Here is a 25,579-nt window from a genome sequence, read left to right as displayed (position 1 = left end):
ATGTCTTCCTGCACGCCTCAGAGCCTGCTGCACTCTCAGAAATCAGAAGACAAGATTGGTTCTAGAGTATGAAAAAGCAAACTGCAAGCATTTTTAGGTTTAAAATATGTAAGCTTCTGCCACACACACCACCTCCCACACCACCCCATCCCCCCCGCCCTTCATTTAATAGGCAATGACATGGGCCAGAAGTTTCCTTAACCTGATCTCTCATACGTGGTTTTTATCCATCATTCAAAACGATTTCAGGACTGGGAAGATTGATTTAGATTGCACAATGAAACTGCTTGAAAAAATGAAAATGCCTTTTGATTTTGATCATGTAAAACATATTTTCAAGGTGAGAAATCTGTAAGTTAAGCAATTAAATATGTTCAGGAGTCAAGTTACATAAGTGTCTTGTATTTGCTGACTTTTAAAAATTAATGTTTTGAGAAGTTAATTTCATGCTAGTAGGGTGTGCAAAATCAGCAAATAATTTGCCTCCTCTGGGTTTTTTTCTCTGTAAAAAAAATAACTGAGTGGATGCACTAGAATCATAGGATAAAATAATAGAATCATTTAAGTTGGAAAAGACCTAAAAGACACAAAAAAGGTAATTGAGTCCAACCATTAATCTAACACTAGCAACTCTACCACTAAACCATGTCTCTAAGCATCAGATCTACATGTGTTTTAAATCCCTCCACGGGTGGTGATTCAACCCCATCCATGGGCAGCCCGTTAGAGTGCTTGACAGTGAAGAAATTTTTCCTAATATTCAATCTAAACCTCCCCTCCTGCAACTTGAGGACATTTCCTCTTGTTCTATCATTTGTTACTTGTGAGAATAAACCAATGCCCAAATAACAACATCTCTTTACCACACTGAAATGGTGTAGTGTGGTGGAAAATATGTAGGTCTTAATTCCCAACTTCTTTGTAATATGGTCTCACTTGAGAAAAGTGAAAACTTTCTGGTTTCATCCCTTCCATCAGCTTCTGTGATCAAGCTAATGAGTCCACATGCCTTGTCTGATGCTGGGAAGAGCCCTTAGAGTGTCTTCCTAAAAACCCTTTTGCCAGAAGTTGTCTGATCTGCTCAAGCTTCAGGTCAACATAGATCCAGCATACTTGTTCATTCAGTTTTCCACTGTACCTCTCCTCTGAAGTATTTAGGAGGTGTGCCCAAGTGGAGGGGGTTGCACCCCTGGCAAAGGGTGCAGCCTTGAGATATGGCAAAGTTTAAGAGATTTGGTTTTTGGTTTTTGAGCTTCCACTGCGTTGAGAGAATTGTCAAGTATGAGAATCTCATGAGAACTAGAATCTATTTCTCATTGTTTCCTACTTTACTTTCTGACAGAAGTTTGAGAGACATCATCAGTTGTGGGTAGAGGAGTAATTGAGCAAGTGACCTGCATATAACAAGTCTTCTCTAGTTATATATTTAACAATATAATCTACCTAACAATCTAATCTGGTTATTTGTAGCACAACTGTTAAGTTTACTTTGCTATTCGAGAGATATTTAAGTATATTCAGTAATTTTGCAGCTCAAATTGTTAATCAGTATGATCATGTAAAAATGCAAAGCAGTCTGTTGCAAAATCTTACTGGCATTGCAACTATACAACAACAGTTGTCATACATGACAAAACAAATTTTCAAAATCTTACTGGCATTGCAACTATACAACAGTTGTCATACATGACAAAAATAGAAAACATTGTTCTTAAAGTATAATCTACTTTTTTGTTGTTGTTTGTTCTCTTTGAATTTATTTTACTATAATGCTCCTTTAAGCTACATCAGTATTATGAACATTAAGCTTTCTAAGGAATAATATGTTTTTGTAAAATTCTTCTCAAGGCTGTCTTTGTCAAGGTGCTTCTTCTGAATTGCAAAACTTTGGTGTTCATTAATAGAAATAAGAATAAGAAAAACCTACCAACAAAAGTTTTATGTCTTTTTCTTCATACTGACATTATTTTCATAACTCTCATTGGAAAAGCTCTACTATGCAGTATTATAGCCTGTATTTCATAAGAGGCAACTGAGATAGAAAGTCTAATTTTTTGCCCAGCTTCACTTCATGCAAATGCATACATGAACATCTCCTGGGTACTGACAATTATTTAATTCCAAATAAGTTGATTTTTCTTTTTCTACTTAACAGTTATGAGTAAATTGCAGTTTTCTTAAAGATGCTAAAAACTGAGGATATCAACCTTAGGTGTGGGATTTCTCAAGCAGTAATGAAATGCATATTATTAGCATCTGTATTTAATTATTTTCTTACTGGTGATTCCTGTTAAAAATTGTAATTTCAATCATCTTTCAGAAACTCAAAGCAAATACCAAAGTATAATTTGTCCAATATTTTCCTAGAACTCAATGAAGTTTACTTTGCTACTTGTTTTGGTTAGCTAGTGTATTCTTACTTTTGTTGTCATACTTATTCAAACGTCTCTTACTGCATAGGAAGAAACCAGTGATTTATCATTAAGCTTTTAGTTTTCATGGTGGGTCTTCAGAAGCAATCTAATATGGTTGCAATCAAAAGTCTTCATCAAAGAGCACCCAGATCTCAAGTAAGCCACTTCATGTTCATGGATGCTTCGGGGAAAACCTTGCTAATCATAGTAGATGCCACGTCAGTACATGCTGAAAGTCAGCCATTTTCATAGTCTCATTTTAAGAACCTATCAATTTTTTATTTTGATCATCTTGCAGTGATAATGAATAAGACAATGAATTGCCATTTATTTATGGTTTTTGTGAGTAATTTTGTCTGTAAATTCTCCTAATTTGGCAACTTATAAGAATAATACCAGCTAAAAATGTTAGAAATATCTATATGTCATAGGCACAATTACATATTTCATGTAGAAGATTTCAAAGGATAAAATTGTTAACCCTGAGAAAAATGTAAATGACAGAAATGGTAAAAAAGTATTATTCTACTCAAATCCTTTTGTCCTTTGGATTTTTCTAGTAGCCTTTATACTGAAACACTGAAATGAATTAATGTACTAATATTTTTTAAGTTCAGTGAGAACAAGCTTACAGGTTGAGAATTCTGTAAGTGTGAATAATTAATCTGAATTAAACATTCTGGGATATTAGGAGTAGAACACCAAGTTATAAGTTCTTTTAAAGTACCCCGTTTCCAAAGTTTAATAGTGTTTCCTATTTGATACATTGAAAGACTTGGATCTCTTGATAATTTTGTCATCTTTATTTCATTTTGTAGATTACTGTTTGCTGTAGGTTATATGCAAATCTGAAAGTATTTACCATATTGACCATATGCTTTGAATTGCTGTTGGAGTGATTTTATTAAATATATTTTCCAATCTAGAATTTTTATGCTGCAAATTTATTTCATGGCATAGTATTTTAGAGGTTTTATATAATGCATTTTAATATCACATATGCATCATGTGGATATTGTAATTATGTAAGTGCTAATTATGTCATATTTTAATTTCTATAAAATATTTTTAATGCACGAAGTCAAACCTATATGTTGCATATACAAGATTATAATTTAATGCATTGCAGTCACTGTTGCCTGAAGTTTTATCTACAGTTCTTGCTCTTATAATCCGTCATAATAGAGCTTTTGTGTGTATCTTTGCCTTATTGAAAATCTTCCTATTGACCATTTTGATTTCATATTTTCTTTTCAGAAAACAGTTGACAAAAGGAAGGAAAATGTCATTACCATGGAAGACTTCAGAGCAATTTATCGAACTATTGTGCACAGACGTGAATTTCAAGAACTTTTCTCTGCTTACGCCTCAAACAACAAAGTTCTTGCTGACACCGAGCTCATTGCATTTCTCAAGAAAGAACAACATGAAGCTGAAGCTTGTGAAACAACTGCTTTAGAAATAATTTTGAAGTATGAACCCATTGAAGAAGGTATGCATAGTCTGAGTATTTGATTTCTAGCTCATATTTATTCTGCTTCTGTCAGTGACTGGGTTTATATTTTTTAATAACTGTCTGATTATACAAATTGAACATTTTAAAGAAGGTTTTTTTAAGCAATTATCATAGAATCACAGAATGTTTGGGTTGGAAGGGACCTTAGAGATCAGCTAGTTCCAAACCCCCTGCATGGGCAGGGACAATTCTCCCTACACCAGATTGCTCAAAGCCCCATCCAACCTGGCCTCAAACACTTCCAGGGATGGGGCATCCACAGCTTCCCTGGGCAACCTGTTCCAGTGTGTCTCACCCCCCTTATAGTGATGAATTTCTTCCTAATGTCTAACCTAAATCTACCTTCTTCCAGTTTAAAGCCATTACCCCTTGTACTATTGCTTTGTGCCCTTATAAAAAGTCCCTCCCCATCTTTCCTGTAGGGCCCTTCATGTACTGGAAGGCTGATCTAAGGTCTCCTGGAGCCTTCTCTTCTCCAGGTAGAACAACCCCAACTCTCATAGCCTGTTTTCATAGGAGAGGTGGTCCAGCCCTCTGATCATCTTTGTGGCCCTCCTTTGGACTCATGTCCTTCTTGTGATGGGGGCTCCAGAACTGGACACAGTACTCAAGGTGGGTCCTCATGAGAGTGGAGTAGAGGGGGAGGATTATAGTTATGGATGTTGTATAATGTCTTTTGTAAACAATTCTACAAAATGTTAGTTTTCTAAAATTCAGTTCTTTAAACATTGTGAATGTAATACTACAAGAAACATTTAATAAAGCTAAATAAATTTACACAGCATATTGCTCAGCGATAGAGTATTATACTTCTTACCAGATCTGCTCCTTCCTTTCTGCTCCTTCTTGCAACAGACTGGTGAGCGATAGAGTATTATACTTCTTACCAGATCTATCTTTTCTGCTCCTTCTTGCAACAGACTGGTCCAAACCCTACATGTAGATTACTTAAAATAAATACAATTTTCATACAGTAGATGAGATAATATGAAATGCACTTAGTTTTTTTAATACCCTCTGAAACATGTCGATGACCATTATTAGGGAGCCAGACTAATTTGCTTTTGTTTAGCTAAGAATTCAAAACTAATTTTGCTTAATTAGTTAGAGGTATATAAATAACTGATTAGAAGTATAAAAAAATAGAACTTATGCTTTATTAGCAACTGGTTTGTTCAGCACAGGGTATTTCTCCTAGAGGAAATCAATCCTTATTAAACCAGTAATAATGGTTGAATATATTTTAAAAAATGAATTTTCAGTATTGAAGTCTGAAGACTGAGTACAACATTTCTGGAATTCAGAAAATGCCAAAATTTACTGTTAAGCAATTTAGTTTGTTTTAACTACTCAGTATGGTGATTCACAATAACATTAAAATGAAAATAATTTTAATTAAAGCCATTGCATTTCAAAGCATATTTTATAACCAAAATTATTCTAATCCTACTTAGGGTCATATTAATTGTTACAGGATTATTGATACAGTAGAGCTTTTTGCTTAATGTTTATCATACAAATGGAAATAATAAATATTAATAGAGGTTAATATAGTGCTTCCAAGTTGTACTAGTTAAACCCATTATTTGTTTTAATAGAACACTCCTCATGAATCATAATTTTTGCACTTAGTATGTGTATCCTTGAGTATCACATGGCAGAAATTTTAAATTTAGAAGTAATCATAAGTGCAGGAAGTCCTTGCCCCTTTTGGAAATGAATGCAACATTTGATCTTCTTCAGTCATGGAGGCCCTTCCCGATCTCTATGGCCTTTCAAAGATGACAAAGAATGGCTTCGTGATTCTATCAGCCCGCGGTCTGAACACCCTCAGATTAATCTAATTTTGTCCCATGGACTTCATGTGTTGAGTTCTTTCCAGTAATTTCTATTTATCTTAATGTCTACCTGCTGGTAGTTGCTTTTCTCTGGCAAACCTGTCTATAGGCACAAAGCCCACACCCTGTTGATGAAGACTGAGAAAAAGACAGCACCAAGTACTTTAGCATTATTTGTGTTTGTTGTCACTAAACCAACTGCCCTATTCAACAGAAGGCCCGCTGAACTCCTTTTTGAAAACATAGTCAATGTTGCAGTAAAAGTTCTCCATATTGCCATTGATATCCCTTGCCAGTTTCACTTCTGGTTGAGCTTTGGTTTTCAGGACACCATTTCATCATGCCTGAACAGTGTTTCAATATTCCTTCCTTGTAGCCTGCCCACACTTGCACTGGCAGTTTTACAGTTTCCTTTTTACTCTATTTCACTTTTACTCTGTCTCAGTGGATTCATGACATTGTTCTTGTTTAGGTAGGATGCTTTCTAAGCAGCTAGCAGGGGTAAATTCACCTAGAATCTGGAGACACATTAGTTGATTTGCATGGTTTTGTGAAGGACCATTTTGCTTAACTATTGTTCTGAATTTGTTACAGAATATTTTTCAGTGGGATTATCTGTTGGACTCATTTGTTATCCTCCTGTGCATTTTGGAATGGGAAAAGGGCAGATTTTTTACACTTGATTGATTTGCTAATAGTAACAAACATTTTCTGGTAAATTTGATGGCACTAGTATGTCAAGATTAAGATGAGAACAGTGTCTAGATTTTATACACAGTGTTGGTAAATCCTTTAAAAAAGTTTAGTGCAATCCTAACATTTGTGTGCCATATTTGGTGAGCCATATAACAGTAAATTAAATCTGTAAGGCTACTGCAGGTAGTTCAGGAATGGTATGGCATACATAACTCTTCCATTTTTATGATAAGATTTAAAAGTCCAACAGCTAAATGCTGCATTAACAGATTTTGTATGTGAGTGTGCCAAAGCTTGCATTTTTGACTGAAGGAATAATTTTGTGGAACTGATCATAAAAATAGTGGATATGTGATTCGCACCTGACAGTTCTTCATTATTAACATTCAAATATTAGTTTTATTCTACACAAACATTTGATTGTCTTTCCATTTGATGATTAATTATGAGTAGAAGTCTTGAGACTTCTAAATGAGATTAAATAAAACATAACAAACAACTGCACTTGATTTTTCTTAAGCTTGGTATATATATCTTTTTAAAAAGAAAAATTGCTCATTATTCAGTATTTGCATGGATAGGATTAGACAGACAGTGAGGATAAGAAGGCACGTCTCCCTGTTATTGGCAGAGTGGTGCCATTTGTAGACTCTGCTCCTGTTTCTGTATTTTCTTCCTAGGCAGTAAAAAATCGGGGCAAGAATACAATCCTGTCTTAAAACAAACAAAAAACCATGCTTACTTGGAAAATAACAATAGAAGCCTAGTATATCTATTGGATAAAGAATCTGAGTAATCCAGAATGTATTGGTGAATAAAAGAAAAATCTTCAGTTTATTCTTGGGATATGCATTCTTTCAAATTTGGGGATTTCTGTGTGCATGTGTAACAGAGCAAAAGGACGAGCATGTATTTGCAGGAAAGAAATTTTGATCCCATTGGCCAATGTAAACCAAATTTATCAGAGTAGAGACCTAAGTCAAATTCCTACATATTTCTTAAAAAATCATGTAGAATATGAAAGTTTACTTTAAAATTTCAAGCAAAACAATGTCTGAAGCTGGATTTATGAGACACAATTATTCAGATATGTTTTTTTTGTGTGTTAATATATAATTTTAGGAAGAACTTTCACCAAAAGAAGACAATTGATTATGAGATAAGAGTCCTTAGCAAACTAAAATGCAGCTCTGAGAGATACTTGATTCCCGTATGCACCAGTATTAGTTACAAGTCTGGGTCAGGTGGAAAATAGACTCGCTAGAACACAAACTCAGGGTAGAAAAGGAACATTCTTTAGCCAAGGAAATATTTCAGTCCTTACTGTTCTCTTAGAGTATAAATGTTTTAGTCTGACATTAAGTAGTCAAATTTCATAATATGGAATTCCATCTGATAATATTTCTGCCTTGGGGCTATTATTATTTGATACCTCCTTCTTTCAGATTCTCCTAGAAGACACACTAAGGCACATGGATGACAGGGAGGTAATTCAGGACAGCCAGCATGGCTTTACTAGGGGCAAATTCTGCCTGACCAACACAGTGGCTTTCTGCATTTACCTTAACTGAAGGAGTGAGGAAAAAACTGGTATTATGTTAGGGAAAAAAAAATTAATATAATTAATAAATTGTATTCCAGACTATCCAAAAGGGGAGGGCATAAAAAAACATTGAACTTTGTAAATAGGAAGAAGCTAGAAGAGGACAGAAATATTTTCTTGTAATTTTCTTTTGTTTTTTTTTTCTCTACACCAAATGAGTATCTGTACATACTAGCTACTGCTGGTGGATCCTAATAGAGAAAAGGAATGAGATTCCTCTAAGGAATAAATATGAGGTCTTGGTGAAACTATTTTCTTACTGGGAAATAGTTATGGAGATGAATTCCCAATTTAATATAGAAGTAGAAAATGTCTGTAAATTGTTAATAGTACTGCTGTGTTATTCCTTAGAACTTGAAAAAAACACCCTCTTCCATTTCTAGCTAGTTTTGGTAACTTTATCAGACAAAGAAAAGAGAGAGTTCTAAAGAAATCCACTAGGTTTTCTCCACTGGTGAGAAGGGTGAACAAATAGTAGCAATAATAAAAAATTAAGTCTACCTCTATCTTAAACTGAAAAAACTATAGAATCTTCCAACAAAACCAGAAGTCTGAAAATTTATTTTAGCAGATGACATATGCCATTTATGTTCATGCGATGCACATTTGCATATCTCAATTCACAGAGCTGTATATGGTGCCAGAACTGTTAGTGCAAGGGCAATCTCTTCCTGCTCACACATAGGTCTTATCATTTTACAGACTTGCTTGGAGTTTTGGTGGTTCTCCAGAAACATCATGGTGACTGTAATTGTATGCAGTTCAAGAACAGCAACTACAGATCCCTGACGAAGATAATTATAAACAAATGCAATGCAAGGGCCTATAATAGACTAAAAATACAAGTATTTTCAGTAAATTAAATAGAGATATGAGCTGAAGATTTAGCTGAAGCCAAAGAGATTGCTCATTGGCTAACAAAGTAAAAAAACCACAAACTTTGCATTTTTTTCACTTTTAGGGGATTATATTGATGAGCACATTTATCTAATCATAATTTCTCTTCTTGAGAACACTATAGTCATCTTTTATTAACAACAAAAGCAGCCAGAAAAGCATAAAAAATAGTTCAGAAAATAAGCTAAACCTTTGAAAGTAAGTATTTTTCACTAATGTAAAAGATAAATGTGAAAAAAAAAGATTACAAAAATAGTAAATTAAAAAAAGGCAAACACCAGAAGAAAAAGTTTCTGGTGCAACTAGCAATTTCAAAGAGAAATACATAAGGCATGAAGAGGAAATTAATCAGAAATGAAAAGCAGGTACTATTGATAAAAAGCCTTCTCTTCAAAGGAATCAAGTCTAAAATTCATATAACTTGTAGATAAAACATACTGGATGAATGTGTTCTGTTTTGAGCAACATGTAACAAACCTCATAATGTTTTTTAAATACCCAAAAAGTAGAAGCTTACTCCTATTGGAAGAAGTATAAAACAATAGAAAGTGCATGTGGATAAGTAAAAAATGTAGAGATACAAAATAAGATATGACTGTGAAGAATAATCAAGGTACCAATAAGTCGTTCTGCAAATATGTAAGCTAAAAGAAAGACTGCTACCATGAAGAAATCGAATTCAGCTTTTTTCTGTGACAATAACAGTGATGGTGGACAGAAGAAAAATAATACCTTTAACACTTTCTTGCATTCTAAAAAGGAAGAATAATTAAATAGTACATAAGCAACTCATTAGAAAATTATCGTGAGAAGTTAGTCATCAATGACTTAGAGTCAAAATTAAAGACTACATCTATCTGCAGTTTTACTGAACAGTGTGTTGGAATCCAGATTTCAATTATGTCAGTGATGATCCGGATGATGGAATAAAAATTAATATTATTAAATTTAAATTTAACTCCAGACCTTCGAGTATAATAGGGAACAAGATGAGAAGTCAAAGAGACCTTGGCCAATTGAGCACAGAAAAAAAGGATGGAGTAAATTCAACAAAGAGAAGCACATTTCATTTAGGACATAAAATATCACGAAGGAAGATTACCAGATGGAAAGAGATGAAGAAAAACATCGAAAATCATCAGAAGTCTAAGAAACCCTAACCCGAACAGAAAGATTCAGTGACCTGAATTTGTTTCTTCTGGAAAGCAGTGGAATGAGGGGAAACACAATAACAGTCTTCATATGTGTTTAAGACTGAAAAAAAAAAAAAAAAAAAAGAGAGGAATAATACAAACCAGAAAAAAATATCAGCAAGGAAGTTTCAGGGTAAACATTAGGGGAAACTTTCTAACTATAAGAGCACTTGGGTCTGAAATGGTATTACTAGGATAACTGGATTCTTCTTCAGTGGAAGTGTTTAAGAATAGTTTCAACAGACGTCTGGTAGGAATAACATTTATATGCTTAAGGACAACAGTGTCTATGTATATATGGAGGGCCTTCATCCTTATTTTCTATTTCTATTTGTGTTCACCGTTTTAAGACATTTTCCTAGTTATAAAAAAGCTGTGTAGTTTAGAAATAACTGTTTTCTTTGTGTTGCCATCATCAGAATGATTTTAATAAATCCTCATGTAGATACAAAACTTGCAGTCTCTACACAAACTGAAGACTAATGATTGCAACCCTAACCTGTAAATTTTGATTCTTATATCTATATAGAGCAATATCAGGTCAGATAACTGTTTTGGGTTTTGTTTTTATTTTGTCTTGTTTTCTGTCAAAAGTTTGTATACATTGACCTTTTAAGTTATTGTTAACAGAAAATAAACTTGGATTACTTACTGCTTAATTATCACTAGCATACAATGATGAAAAAATAAGTTTATTTTGCAGCCAGAACGGGGCAAAATCCCTGACTAATTCATACTACCTTATATTTTGAAGCAAAGCTGACTTCTGAGATTATATAATTTGCAAAATTATTACATTTTAAGCATGACTTTGGAGCAACAGTTGGCAGTATAATGGTTCTGTTTGTCATTAAATCAGTTAAAAATAAAACAAATGTAATTACTATCTCTTGTACAGAGACAACTAGCACATTTTGTTATATCTTTGTGGGCAGTCATTTATTTTGTTAAGATGCTATTTTTATCTCATATAGTTGTAATTGAAACATTATTTCATCAGTATGTATTTGGAATTTTCTGCCACTGAGAAAGATACTTGCTTCTGGGAGTTGTATTTTCTGCAGGATTATTTTGACACTCTACCTGACATTTTAGAGAACAATTCCTGTTCTTTCTAGGGGCAAGAGAAGATTCTCTGTGCATTAACTGACAAATTACTTTCCAAAACTAAACAATAAATATTTTATTTTTTATTTAATTAGGACTCCTGCAAACTCTTCTTACTGGTGTCCATAAAAGAAAAAAAACCAACCACAGCAATTAAATCTCCAGAATTGCAAATATCTGGTGTTTGTGTTTATATTGTTATGAATTTTAAATTTCAGGAAAGTGTTAAATGCTGTATAATGTGTAGCTATGTTCAGATTTGGTTATTAAAAATGATGGAACTTCACAGATATAACCATCACTTTAGCTCCACATCAGAAACCTTTTCTTTCTTTTTTATTCAGTGAAGAGAAGAAAGCAATTGTCATTTGAAGGATTTATAAGGTACATGAACTCAGAAGACTGTTCGATATTTAACAGAAGTCACAGGACCATCTACCAAGATATGAACCACCCATTATGTGACTATTTTATTTCCTCTTCTCACAACACCTACTTGATATCTGACCAACTAGTTGGGCCCAGTGATTTATGGGGATATATCAGGTATTTATATACTGCTTTTAATTTTTTTAAACATTCTTTGCCTTTTTTTTAAATTATTTTTTTTTTTACTACTAAGAGATATGTAATTCTGTTTGGCAATCAGGAACAAAATCATCATAGTTATGAGTAGAAAATTCAAGATTAGTATTTTATTTTATGCATACAATTTCAATATATTTGCCAATCCATTTGTTCATAGTCTGGGAACAATGTATTTTTTCATTTAACTTCAAAAAATCTACTTCACAGCAAATGAAATCTGTAGTATACTGCACAGTATATGATTAAATGAATTATTAATCTCAACATACCATACAAAAATAAATAGATCCCTTAACTAAATTTAAAATTCCTGGGCAAACTCTAGTCTGATCAATGAACAGGACATATATTGTATGTATTGACAGGCTGAGAGAGTTGGGGCTGTTCAGCCTCGAGAAGAGGAGGCACCACGGAGACCTTATAGCAGCCTTCCAGTACTTGAGGGGGCTACAGGAAAGCTGGGGAAGGGCTTTTCACAAGAGAGGATGGTGATAGGATAAGGGGTAGCTGTTTTAAAATGAAAGAGGGTGTATTTAGGTTAGACATCAGGAAGAAATTCTTCGCCATGAGGGTAATAAGGTGCTGGAATGAGTTTCCCAGGGAGGTTGTTGATGCCCCCTCCCTGGAAGTGTTTAAGGCCAGGTTGGATGAGGCTTTGCGCCTGGTGTGGCATGTCCCTGCTCATAGCAGGGGGGTTGGATCCTCATCGTCCTGATGATGTTTAAGGTTCCTTCCAACCCAAAACATTCTGTGATTGTATGTAAAGGCACAGTACTCGGGAGTACGTCAAAGATATCTGTGATCACTGTATGTTGCAATCCAGTCAGTTTAGAAACAAAAACAAAATGTGGGTACTATAGTAACCAGGAGTGAGAAGCTTTGTCTTTGAATGTGCAGCACATGACTCCAAGAGAAGGAAACAAGGATACTTTATTACTGAGACACATTTAGAAGAAATTTCCAGGCACGAAGAAAAAGGGTTATGTAAGAAAGTCAATATACATGATGACGGAAAGTATGAAGAATTTCAAAGACAATTGTCCAGCATTCTTATTTGGAATATACTACTTTACTGAAGTGAAAGCAGTTGGAAGGATCATGTCTCTGAACTTTTTTTTTTTTGTTTGTGCTCTGGATTTTCAGTAATGGCTTGTAATCATCAGAAACACTAGTGAATATATTTCTAACAGTATTTAAAATAATATGGCATTAATACTGCATTGCTTAAATTAATTGCAAAGAAGATCATAGGATCATAGAATCATAAGAATATGCCGAGTTGGAAGGGACTCATCAGGATCATCGAGTCCAACTTCTGTCCCTGTGTAGGGCATACCAAGAATCACATGACATGCTTGAAAGCATCATCCAAACACTTCCTGAACTCAGGCAGGCTTGGTGCTGTGACCACTTCCCGGGGAGCTTGTTCCAGTATTCAACTGCCCTCTGGGTGAAAAACCTTTTCCTGATACCCAATCTAAACATCCCCTGATTCAGCTTCCTGCCATTTCCTCGAGTCCTGTCATTGGTCACAGGACTGGAGAGATCAGTACCTGCCCCATCTCCTCCTCTTGTTAGGAAACCATAGACTACAATGAAGTCACCCCTCAGCCTTGTACTCTCCAAGCTGAATAATCTAAGTGACCTCAGGCACTCCTCATAGGTCATCCCTCCCAGACCCTTCACCATCCTCCTTACTCTCCTTTGGACACTCTCCAATAGCTTGGTGTCTTTTTTTGTATTGTGGTGCCCAAAATTGCACACAATACTCAAGGTGAGGCCAGACCAGTGCTTTTCCTCTTTATACACTATCTGTGTAAGGAAAATATAACATGCTAAAATCAGCTAGAATGAGATACTGTTTGAGATATTGTTAGCATGTAAAGGGAAGCATGTGAAAGACATTCATGTGGAGGTAAAACAGTCTACAAGAAACATTTGAATAGTAACAAGCCAAATATCAGAAACCTAAGACCTTTAAGGGGTGCCATTAGCACATTCAAATTTAAATAAGAATAAATTTAAGGCATCTGAGAACCTTTAGCACTCCCTCTTAGAAACAAGCTGGGGGAAGACTAACTGAATCATGAGATAGACCAAGTAAAAGATGTTGCTGTAAGTGTGGTTATCTTATTTCTAAGTTTAATGATTCTTGAGCTTGCAGATAAATATTGGAATAGAAATAAAAATGCCTTTTCAAACACTTCTTCTATTTCAAGCAACAAAATGATTTTATTTAAATATTTGACTCCTGTTTTTACTCTGTTAATGAAGTTTATTCAGATAATCCATTACTCCTAATAAAGTTCATTAGATAACATACTTAAGATAAATAACAGCAAACACAGCTCTGTCGCTTATCTGATTAATTCTATAGGATTTATTTTCTTTTGTGATGAAGAAGTAAGGTGTTTGGTTTTGGTTGTTTTTGTGTTTTTTTTTTAAAATTATTCAATGTGGTTGTAATCAGAAATACAGCAACTTGTATAAGAAAGTGTATATTTCTTTTGACTGTAAAATTGTTTCTCATGTTCTTTTAAAGTGCTCTCCTGAAAGGATGTCGTTGCCTGGAAATTGACTGCTGGGATGGCTCAAACAATGAACCTGTTGTGTACCATGGTCACACTTTAACAAGCAAAATTCCATTTAATTCTGTAATTCAAGTGATAGACAAGTATGCATTTTCGGTATGTATATATAAACTGATATACATATATATGTATAAACATATTTTGCTGATAATGATTTTAAGCCAAACTTGGTGCAAAGAATGCAGGAGATCTTACTCAGCTTGTTAGTTGGAATTCTCACCTGACGTAATTTAAGCAAAGACCGAATATAGTGAACAACTACTTTGGAATCAGTCTAATGTTTTACTTTTTTTTTTTTTTATATCCCTTCATTTTTGTTACTTCACTTATTCTTCCTTGCTATGAGTCTGTTCCATACACTATGCTTGAATTTATGAAATACAGAAAAATGTTAGATTATAGTTGAGTTTGAGATGAATTCCATTTTTCATTTTCTCTCTATTTTTAAGTTCAAGGCCTGATAAAGGTTATCATCTGCTGCTGTCTTTTTGTCAGACAGCTCATTAGGGCAATGTCCCTTCTGTCTACCTCTGGTAGAGCAGTGAAAGCTGAAAAGCTTTGACACTGGCTCAGTATTTTGTATAGGTTTCTGGCAAAACTCCTCCTGCTCAATCAAAGTCCTGAATGACTCTCAGTATAACTCTTGTATTCAAGCCAGTGTTATCTGTGTGAATATATACCCTTACGATCATACATTTATATGGATTTTTATAAATATATATTTATAACCTTCTCAGAGTTAAGCAAAACTATATCTATCCCTTCGATCTCTATATAAATTTTAGCTTCTACTTGCGAAAGATAGTGAAAACAAAAATATACTTTTATTATACTGTTCTTCACATCCCATTAGATATAACTCTCTGGTTTTCTTAATACACAACATATAGTACATAACTATAATACAAACTTTATTTAAGAAGCACAAGTTACAGGTAGATTGAAAAATCCCAATAGGTAATGGTTTGTACCAACCTTCTATCCAGGCTAAGGTGTGTTTCTATTAATAGTCAAGAGCAAATACTCAAGGAAAGAAAATATAAAAACAAGGTAAACATAAAATGGTACTTCCCTTAGAAATGAACAATTTAGGTCCTGCCTAAGTAAATATTTTATTCAGAGTATTTGTTTTTAATAACCACCAGTGTTTCTGCCAATTTATGAGATTTATTTACACAATCTCATTTGAGCTGTTCTTTAAGTTTTACGCTATTTCCCATGTTTCACATAGCTTGTTTGAATACTGTGATGAGTAAGGGGTAGAAAGTCCCAGTAAAGGTTTACTACTATAAGAAAAAATGCATAACATTTTCGTGTGAAGGCAATGATTTCTGAGCAAATCTTCAGGATACTGTCAACTTGAAATGTAGTCAACTAAAATTTTTCATAAATTAAAGCAAAAGACATTAAATTTCATAGTCTGATTTTAACTTTTAAATATAAATCTTTATTTTCATAACAACACTGTAAACAGTGGAGGGAATGCTCTATACAAAACGCTTTTCCCCACAAAACAGAGAAATATTTTAAATTTGTGCCCTTTATATTAAACTGGTGGCTCATTTGTTGAGAACCACTGTTTTGGACAAATAGGAGCCAATGCATCATTCTTTAGAAACTCTGTGTATCAGCTGAGCCACTAAATCTATGAGAAATTCTGTTTTTTTGCTTCCAGATTGTACTCTGCCCTGTGCAATTGAATCAGCCTGATTTGGGAATGATTTAACAGTTTTTCGTCTCTGCTTTCTTTATATTCAGCATTAATCAATGTGTTGGATGCGTCTGATAAACTGTTTTCTATTTATTATTGGACAAATACACTTTAATATGCAATTTCTAAAAATCAGCACAGCTACTATCTGGTTTATCTAATGTAGTGCTTTTTCCTTCTTAACTGATCTTCATTTGATTTCCCTAGTGGTTGTTTTTCACCTCTGCATGTGTCTAGCCCTATTTTAACCACCCTTAACCTCCTGATGATGCACTTTTATCTCTTCTTCAATTGTGGTTTCTCTTGTTCTTAAATATCATGAGCTTTTTTATTGTGTGAAACAGCTGAACTACATTCTGAACATTTTGAAAAGAAAGAAAAATACATATTATCAAGGGAACTTTTAAAAGATATTTTGGGAAATCAAGTAGTCCTCTTTGTATTTATTATTAATAAGAGTCTTTAAATTATATTTCTAGGCATCTGACTATCCAGTTATACTGTCTTTGGAGAACCACTGCAGCCCTAAGCAACAGGAAATAATGGCAGAATATTTAAAAAATATTCTAGGTGAAAAACTTCTTACTTCAACAATTGGTGATACAGTGGTGACTCAACTCCCTTCTCCTGAGGTAATAACTGCACTTTTTTTTTTTTCTGTGAAAGACAGGGGAGAAAGTTGGGGGTTTTGTTGTTTGTGGTTTTCTGTTTTTCAAATCTTCTGAAATGGAATTTATGAAACTGCTTATCTTGTGTCTCAAACAGGAAGTAAAAATTGTAAACAACAGAAAAAAAACATTGAAAATATGAAAGAAATGGAAAAAGCAAAAAATAATGTGGGGTTGATACGGAAATTGTTGTTTAAAGAAAAACAGTTCTCAGTATAATCCTGAAGAATGTATTCTATAAAAGCTAACATACTAACATTTTTTAAAGCCTTACATCTTGCAGTTAACATCAATCCAACTTCGGGTGCTCTGAATGCATTAAAATTTTATTTTATATAAATATAGCTAAGGTTTTGGTTTTCAGTTTATTTTATATGGAAACATAGCAGCTGTAGTAATGTGTCTTTTTATTTTGAATCCTACTTACTAACACTGAATAAGCCTGCATCCCAAAAACTGAGTAACAAGGCTGAAATTACTGATTATTTTTTTTTTAAATGTATGCTTATTTAATATGAATCAAGTTATCATAGTGTGGTCCATCTACAGTTGCTTTATGTTGAATATGGGCAGTTTGAACCCAGAAAAAAGCATCTGCCTTTAAAGAGGGCAGATATATATATAGGGAATGACTTGCCAAATGTTGAGGAAACTGCTACTGAACCTGAAGAAAGCAGTATCAGAAGTGTTAACACCAGTAACAGAGTAAAGACATTTTAAATATGACAGTTTTCTGATTTCTAACATAAATCTAGTACGATAATAGTGTCGAAATTATCAAAGTTCACTGTAATTTCTCAGATAGGAGATTGGCTCAACAGAGTTTAAGTGTTCATTGGCAAGACTCAAGTGCAGCAAATACACTTGCTTAGAGGCTGATATGACTGATAACCTGATAAATATTTTTTGAAAAAGTTACTATGAATAATGTACTCAAGGGAATTAATGTACCTACCTACACAAGTGCTTTTGCTAGCAAAATTCTTGTCACATAACTGTATATTGTATTTGTACTCAACAACAAAAAAAAGCTTTGAAATCAGTTTCCTGCTTTGAAACTTTCCTATGTAGCTCATTTGTATTTATAGGTTGACTTGTACCTTTCACTGAATATTAAAAAAATATTAATAGAAAAATATAGCAAAAAGCAATATTTGTAAAAATAAATCACTTTATATTCTAATTTTCCTACTAACAGATCTTTAGTTTTATTTGTAGAGTTCTGTTCTGTGACCAACATACACTCCTGTCACCTGGATTGTTAGTTTCTTCCCTACTATGCTTTTAAAGTCTGTTGTAAATATTAATTTAAAGTTATTTCATCAGTGTTTTTCTTTTTTTAGCTACACTGTTTAATATCAAAGCAAAATAAATATAGGTGGTAAATTTCTTATATGCTAAAATATTTACTTAGCTTGATTATAAATTAATATGTATGTCCCACTCAAGTAGTTCAGTATTAGGGTGAATATACTTTGAGTCATTTTGTGTGTCTGTGTATGAACTTAATTACTCTGAGTTTAAAATGAAAGTATTTGGATTAGAGTTACAGTACTTTACCTCCATTTTCACCACAATCTTTACCTTTTTCTGTCATTTTCACCTATGTTGCATTGAGCTCTGCTCCCCTCCCTTCTGGTTGGATCTTGGCAAGGAATATGGGAGAGATTGAAAGGGTAGAGGGTCTTCCATCCTCCATTGAAATTAAAAATAACCACAGAAACACTTTTTATAATTTGTTCTGTTAGAGAATATTCCAGTTTAGTAATACCTCCAGGGACACAGAACAAACCTCTTTACTCTAACATGTGCCTCATGTCTAAGTGCAATGGGCACACTTTTCTCCATTAGGTTCTCTGATTTTTTGTGTCACAAGTTCCTGATCACTTAGTGGTTACCTCTTGTGTTCATGACCTGTGCTATTGCCTTCTTTGCTAGGCTATTTTTGACAAACTGCAGGTAGGATTCTTCAAAGATTTGGCTCTGGAAAAACCAGTTCAGCCCTCCTTTCCTTTTCTCTCTGATTTCTTTGGCAAGAACCTTCAACATCCAGCCTTTCCCTGTCATGAGCCTGAAACACCATGTTTCTTGAGTGAGAAATACTCCTCACCTGACAACTACTACTGTTGCTCCTAGTTTTGCACCTCCTGTGAATGTTTACACAAGAATTCCTTTTAATACTCACCTCTCAATGTTCTTCAAGATCTGAATCAAATGGTGCCCTTGTTTCTGCATGAAGTGGAACACCACATGATTTCTCCAAACACTTAATAGAAAAATTTGCCAGCTACAGGTTGTGATTTAGATCTTGGAGATTTGGAGATCTCATGGAAATTATTTTCTCCTACTTCCTTTTCTAAGTAGGCTTTGAGCTACACCTTTGTCAATTGAGATGACTGTAACTGTCCAGAAAAAGAATAAATATGCAGAGCAAACTCATTCTTAGGTGTTTGGACCACAGCTCATGCATGGTGTCTGCTACTGTTGTAAGTCACAAAATCACAGGGAAGCCCATAAAAGAAAATTGGATTGTCACTGAAAACGATTACTCTTAGATTTTTCTCATCCATTTCCCCTGAAACACAAACCCCAGAAAATTTCAGGAAAAGAAGTTTTTAAACTCTTTGGCCTCAGTCATGTTCACTGTGCAGCTGACTATACTAGTACTGTTAATACCCTGGAATATTAGTGTATTCTGTAGCATCTCAATGGAAAACTCTTCCTCTACATAATGAGCAGAGAAAAGAGAAAGCTTTTGCAGTGTTTCTTTCTTTCACACACCCTTTATCCAATGAGATAAACTGAGACCACCCTTGAGCTTCACCAATCTCTTCTACTTTATCTATTCTCTTACCTCCTTCCCAAGCAGATATTTGGCCACCCAAATCAACAGATGCACTACAATCCTCTGCTTGCAGTCTTGGCCAGTTGGTGCTTCTCTAGAGACTTCATTAATGTCCTTTAATATTTGCTGGAATATCAGGTCCTTTGAATCAGTTCCCACATTAAAGTATATTTGACATCACTGATTGATGCCAGAGATCCCTGCTGATTGCACAAGCACTCCTGGATTATGCTGATATAAAATGGCAGGATGTGGTGTTTTATGCAGCAATTTGTCGATGAACTTGGAAACTATCAGAATCCTAGAACTGAGATCAATTTTTACTTACCCTGCTGAATCCTTCCTCTTTTATGGGTTTGACAGCTACTGAAAGAAACAAGCCTCAAATATAAAACACACAAAATGTAAACACATTGATGTTTTTGAAGGAGGTTTGCTCCTCAGTTATTTTACATTGCAGTACATCAAACTGCTTTACACTGCTGGCATGATAGACACATGAACTACTTAGGAATTTTTCATTATTTGCAGGTTTCCTCACATAAAATTGCAAAGCAAGACTGACGCATTTTTAACTGAAACTGAAGTGACAATTACTGTTATTTTACAAGTAATCTTTAATGTTTACCACACAGCTGCAAGTTCAATTACTACATTGTGGTGGTTCAGAGGCATTTCTGACCACAATCACTGAGATTTCTCCATAGTTCTTAAAACCATGCTATCTAAATAAAAGGACCTATTTAATACTCTCCTTGAGAAGGATTTATAGAAGGTCTCCAGTACAACTTTCTTTCCTCTGGCATTTTAAATCCTACTATTAGCAGGAAAATCAATTAACCCCATAACTAGGACTCCTTCACCTTTTTCTTCACCTGCTCTACTCAACATACAAAGGAACTTTCCATACACACTCACTTTTCACAGAATGCACCAGTCTGTGTAAACCAGGTACCACAGGTCTTCCAGGTCTTCCACAGGTAGATATAACATTTGAGAGTATGTCTAAGAGATTCCTATTGCTACTGCAATTTTTTCCTTACTCTGTAATGACCTGTTTCACTGAGGAACTTCCCCCACTTTGTTGCACCTGGTTGTCTATAATCTCTGACAAATAATTTCTTACTATATGTAATGTTTGACAAAAAGTTAGTTGTCTGATTAACCTATGGTTATATGATTCAACTTTCAGTCAAATCATCCCCAAATTTTCCTTTCCCTTGTCTGTATAGGGTTTTACAGTCTTATTTTTGTATTATTGAAAAAGTAGGACATGAAGATTTTAGCTCAGAAATTCAAGATCAAGAGTGTTTTGGCATATCTAATTCTGTTGCTTCAGTAATGAGATTCATTCCTATTTTTTTTACTTACAAGTGATATATGCAAGTGTCTTGACCAAGTTTTTGCATCAAGAAATATCTTTGCTTCTTAACAAGTCAAAAAGTTTTCCAGTCTACTGTTTTGCCCTTCAATCTGCCTATGGCATTTATTCTTTACAAAAATGAGAAGAAAGATGTTGAAAACGTAGCAAGTCTTGGTGATGACCTAAAAAATAAGAAAATCAGTATTGTTTATCATAAAATTTTTGGACTGTCCAGGTTCTAGTGAAAACTTACAGAAGTCTAATCTGATTCCTACACTTTTTCTGGACTTTGTACTCTGCAGACTTTCAAGGGAACATGAGGGAACAAGTGTAGTGAACAGGCAAAAATAAATTCCCTGTTATTAATAAGTACCCCATATTGTAAGGCAACTTCATAAGGTAATTAAAAGCAAAGCATTGCCATACTTTATATCATTAGCCAGGTAGGTCTTAGGTTTATGGGTTTTTAAAAATTATTTTATTTTTTGCAAGGTATCTTGTTGGAATATTCAACTGTGCTAGGGAATCTGTGCATGAGGGCTCTGAGTACACCAGGCTAATTATTCTGGCCGAGCTGTAACCATTTTTCTCTGTAATCATCCTCTGGATTCTCCTCCAACCCGCCCATCAGCAATTCAACTACTGAGGTACATACAGTGTCATCTCTAATATAGCCCAGCTGTTTAGCCTTGGAGCAGACTTCCATAAAAAACAGCTAAATTGTGAACAAGAGCACTCATCTGGGGTCTCCACCTATGCAATGTCATACATTGGCTTGGGAGCTGCATGTTAGCTCAGACTTTTCTTCTTGGTCTTTGCCTGAGCTACACTGTAAGCACTTAGTGCCTGTCCTTGCAATTAGCTGTTCCTGGCCTTCCTTGCTGACAGTCTGCACCAGGGGAGGAATAACCCCATGAATCACTACAGACTGGGAGATGACCAGTTGGAAAGCAGCTTTGCAGAAAAGAACCTGGTAGTCCTGGAGAACGAGATCAGCAATGTGTACTTGTGGCAAAGAAGGCTTACATTATCTTGGGCTTCATTAGGAATGGGCCCATACTTTTCTCAGCAAAATGGCTAGAAGCACTGGGAGCAAACTGAAATACAAAAAATTCTATTTAAATGTGAGAAAAAGAACTTTTAATTGGAAGGGTGGTCAGGCACTGGAGCAATTTGCCCAGAGATGTTATGGAGTCTCCATCTTGGAGATACTCAGAACTTGACTGGACACAGCCCTAACTCTTATTGGCTCTGCTCTGAATGAGATAGTTGGACTAGATGGTCTCTTCAGGGTTCCCTTCCAAACTCAGCAATTCCATATTTCTATGATATGGCTTCCTGGTTTGACCTTGGACCTGCCTTGTGACTTGTCTGGTAGTCACTGGGTTGCTTCCTGAACTTGCCTACCATCTCTAGACCTGCTCTACTTATTGTTGCCCTCATTGGTGAGGTTATTGCCCCGTGTCTGCTCTACTGTCACTCTCAGCTCCTGGGTCACCTTGCGCAGCTGCTGACCCTTACTATTTTCTGACTGAGTTGTTGCAAATTCTTTAACTATGAGCAAAAAGTTGGTTAACAGAGTTATTTGCAACATATTTGTGGATCAGTTATGCCCCTAATTTTTTTGCCTTAGAGGTCTCTGAGAAATACAAAATCATCTACACTAGAACTTTCTCCAAGACCGCTGTCAGGTGTCTTTTGGATTGCATGGCTGGGAAATTCTATGTATGTTTTCATATTCCCCTTATGTCTGATGGATTCCTTGGGTAAATCAGGACAAGACATTGCCAGCTAAGGGTCCTGTTTTTCAATGGGATCTAACATTACTGCCAACAGTTATAATAGTTCAAGCCTCTGAGTCACTAGCAATTTATTCTCTCTCTTTATCTTTGAAATTTGGTTCCTGAGTGGGACTGTTTCTGGTAGCACAATGAGAAATAATATCTTGCAAATAGTTTTTAAGGACAGTGTTTCATACAACATTTACACTTTTACCTAGGATTGTGCCAGGTTTTAATTAATCCAGAAAGTTAGTCTGCCAGTGTTACCCTTTTAAATTTCCTTCTTTAGTAGTATGTTTTTTTGATGTTGTTTGTTCTGTTTTTGTTTTAATACAAGAACATTTAAAAAGATTATTTCATCTATTTTGTGTCTACTACAGAGCAAAACACAGAACTGATGTTTTGACTGCAGGAAAATTCTCACTAGGTAACTGTATCCTATGAACACTTGTTATGAGATACCTAAAAAGGTATTTCTGATAAAATTAGTATCCATTTAACTAGAGCTTAGACACTCCTGGCAGTATTGATCTAAAATACCTCAATAACTGCGATTTGTAAGGCTTGTCACAAAGACTTTGAGCTCATTATACGCTTAAAAGACTTAGATGTGCACAGAATATCCCAAGTGTTTTACACTGCTGATTACAAGTTAAAGAACTTTATTTTCATATAGCCACTGATTTTGTAGCCATATATTTATTACACGTTTTCTTTAAGATCCGTTTGAAGCTCGGACTTAAAATCTGTGTTGTGTCTTTTCTTCTGTTTATGATCCACTTTTAGTGAGTTGGGTTAAAGAATATTGGAATCAGCTTCTGGACAAAAAATAGCAAAATATATTTGTACTAGAGTGTTTTCTATAACTGTTTTTGAAAAGAGTACTGTGATTTAAAAATGTTATCTTTATAGGAAAAAAACCCCAACAACCAGGATTTTAGAAACTACCTGACTCAATCATCGTGGCCCATTTTTATATGATGGCATAGATTAAGGTCTTTTTTTCCTTAAGGTTAGTTTACATATAGGAGGCAGTGATATAGCCATGGAAAGGTTTTCCTTCACTTGCATACTAGGTGTTTCTTAAATCTGTAGAATTGAATCTTACCTGTAGATAGCAAAATATAAGACCAAAAGTGGATTGACTTGCTTTTAGATGTTGGGAAATATGAAGAAAATTCATAACTCTTAAAAAATATGAGTAGCATTAAACATATTAAAAACTCTTCTAAAAGTATCACAGAAATAAACTGCAACAAAACCCAAACAAGTACATCAATAAGAAATGAAGGAAATGTTAAAGGGCATCCTTATTCTGAATCACCACTGCAGAGAGACTAATCAAATCTTACACTACCATGGTATTGATAGATATTAAGCACAAGATAGCTCATTCCTCTTGAACACTGACAAACTACTAATTCAAGATCGGAAGTGATAAGGGCGTTAGAAGCGATGGAGATTGCGATGTAAATACCTGGATCTATTTCATTGCCTAGGACTAATTTCTATTATAAAGTTTTGGTTTTATGTGTTTTCTATCAATCATCCATGCTGTTCATTTTTAATGAATGAATACCTTAAAATACAATACTGCAGTTGTCTTTTCTTTAGTGTGTATTTCTTCCTTTTTTTGCTGTACCCTTCCCAGCAGCATAGCCCTCCTTTTCACTAGTGCACATGAAACTTCAGGAATATTTTTATGGAACACTTTAACCAAGAACCTAAGCTAGTCCTGCTATTCCCTGGTACTTCCTGTGTGGAAAAATAGAGATGAATGTCTGCTGCATAATAGCTGTTTTATCATTAATATTATTTCATAAGTCTAGGTGAAATATTTATTCATAGGATTCATGTGCATAGATTCAACTCATCTTATTAGAAGTTATAACAATTAATAGCTTTTCCATATTCTCTGTTATGAAAGTTGAAACATGCCCATTTACAAATGGAGAAACTGCTTAGGCAACAAATTACCAAACTCATTAATTTACCTGACCAGGTAAAACCAGCATCCTTTCTATAATGACATAACAACAAAACTTTAATTTGATGTGCTAGACAGATGTGCACAAATCCACTAATAAAATAGGGTAACAAATGTCCAACAGCTGCAATGATAGCTAAAATAAATTGCAAATTAATATCAGATACTTGTGTTGAAGTCTGTATGTAAAAACAAATTCATACATAATTTAAAAAAAAAAACAACACAACTTCGTATGTCTTACCTGTTCATCACCTCTTACCTTTATCTTGCTCACAGTTTCAGGTTCTGTGTATCTGTATGGTGTAGAGCATTTTTTCCTGTCATGGAGTTAAATACTCACGTTCTGCTGCATACTTGATGCCCACATTCTATTTATTTTACTTTGGACTTCTGCCTCGCTCATATCTATCTTCATTGTGATACCTCACTTCATTATACTTCATAAACAGCTTTGAACATGGGTTAAACAATATCTAGATACGAAAGCCTACAATCAATCCATGTATAATTCTAGTTACTACAGTTTAATCTCTTTTCTACAGGAACTAAAATTCAAAATTCTGGTAAAAAATAAAAAAATTGGCACAATTGAGGAAGGTATGCTCAGGAGAGAAACTGACAGTCGTGGTGAGATAGCAGAAATTTCTGACTCTGGCATTACGAGCGATGAAGAAGAGGCTGATGACACAACTCCTCTTTACTCAAACAAGGAACACCCAAAAAGAAGAAGTGAACAGAGAGATTCAGGCCCACCTCGAAAAAAGGGAAAGGTAACTTT

At 34.6% G+C, this 25,579-nt stretch overlaps 1 protein-coding gene across 1 annotated transcript in view; it reads left to right on the top strand.

The window, feature by feature from the left end:
* The first annotated feature begins 175 nt into the window (after nucleotides 1-175).
* PLCZ1 (phospholipase C, zeta 1) overlaps nucleotides 176-25,579 on the top strand; it is a 46,953-nt gene continuing 21,549 nt past the window's right edge. Inside the window, exons 1-6 of the mRNA XM_010003007.1 lie at nucleotides 176-340; nucleotides 3,672-3,906; nucleotides 11,609-11,810; nucleotides 14,395-14,539; nucleotides 16,634-16,786; nucleotides 25,344-25,571. Coding sequence (XP_010001309.1) covers nucleotides 176-340; nucleotides 3,672-3,906; nucleotides 11,609-11,810; nucleotides 14,395-14,539; nucleotides 16,634-16,786; nucleotides 25,344-25,571 — 1,128 coding nt within the window. The remainder of the gene's footprint in view (nucleotides 341-3,671; nucleotides 3,907-11,608; nucleotides 11,811-14,394; nucleotides 14,540-16,633; nucleotides 16,787-25,343; nucleotides 25,572-25,579) is intronic.

Source organism: Chaetura pelagica, unplaced genomic scaffold (assembly GCF_000747805.2).
Source record: "Chaetura pelagica isolate M959 unplaced genomic scaffold, ChaPel_1.0 scaffold117, whole genome shotgun sequence".
In the NCBI taxonomy this organism is placed as follows: domain Eukaryota; kingdom Metazoa; phylum Chordata; class Aves; order Apodiformes; family Apodidae; genus Chaetura; species Chaetura pelagica.
This window is presented reverse-complemented; position numbering and strand designations above follow the sequence as displayed.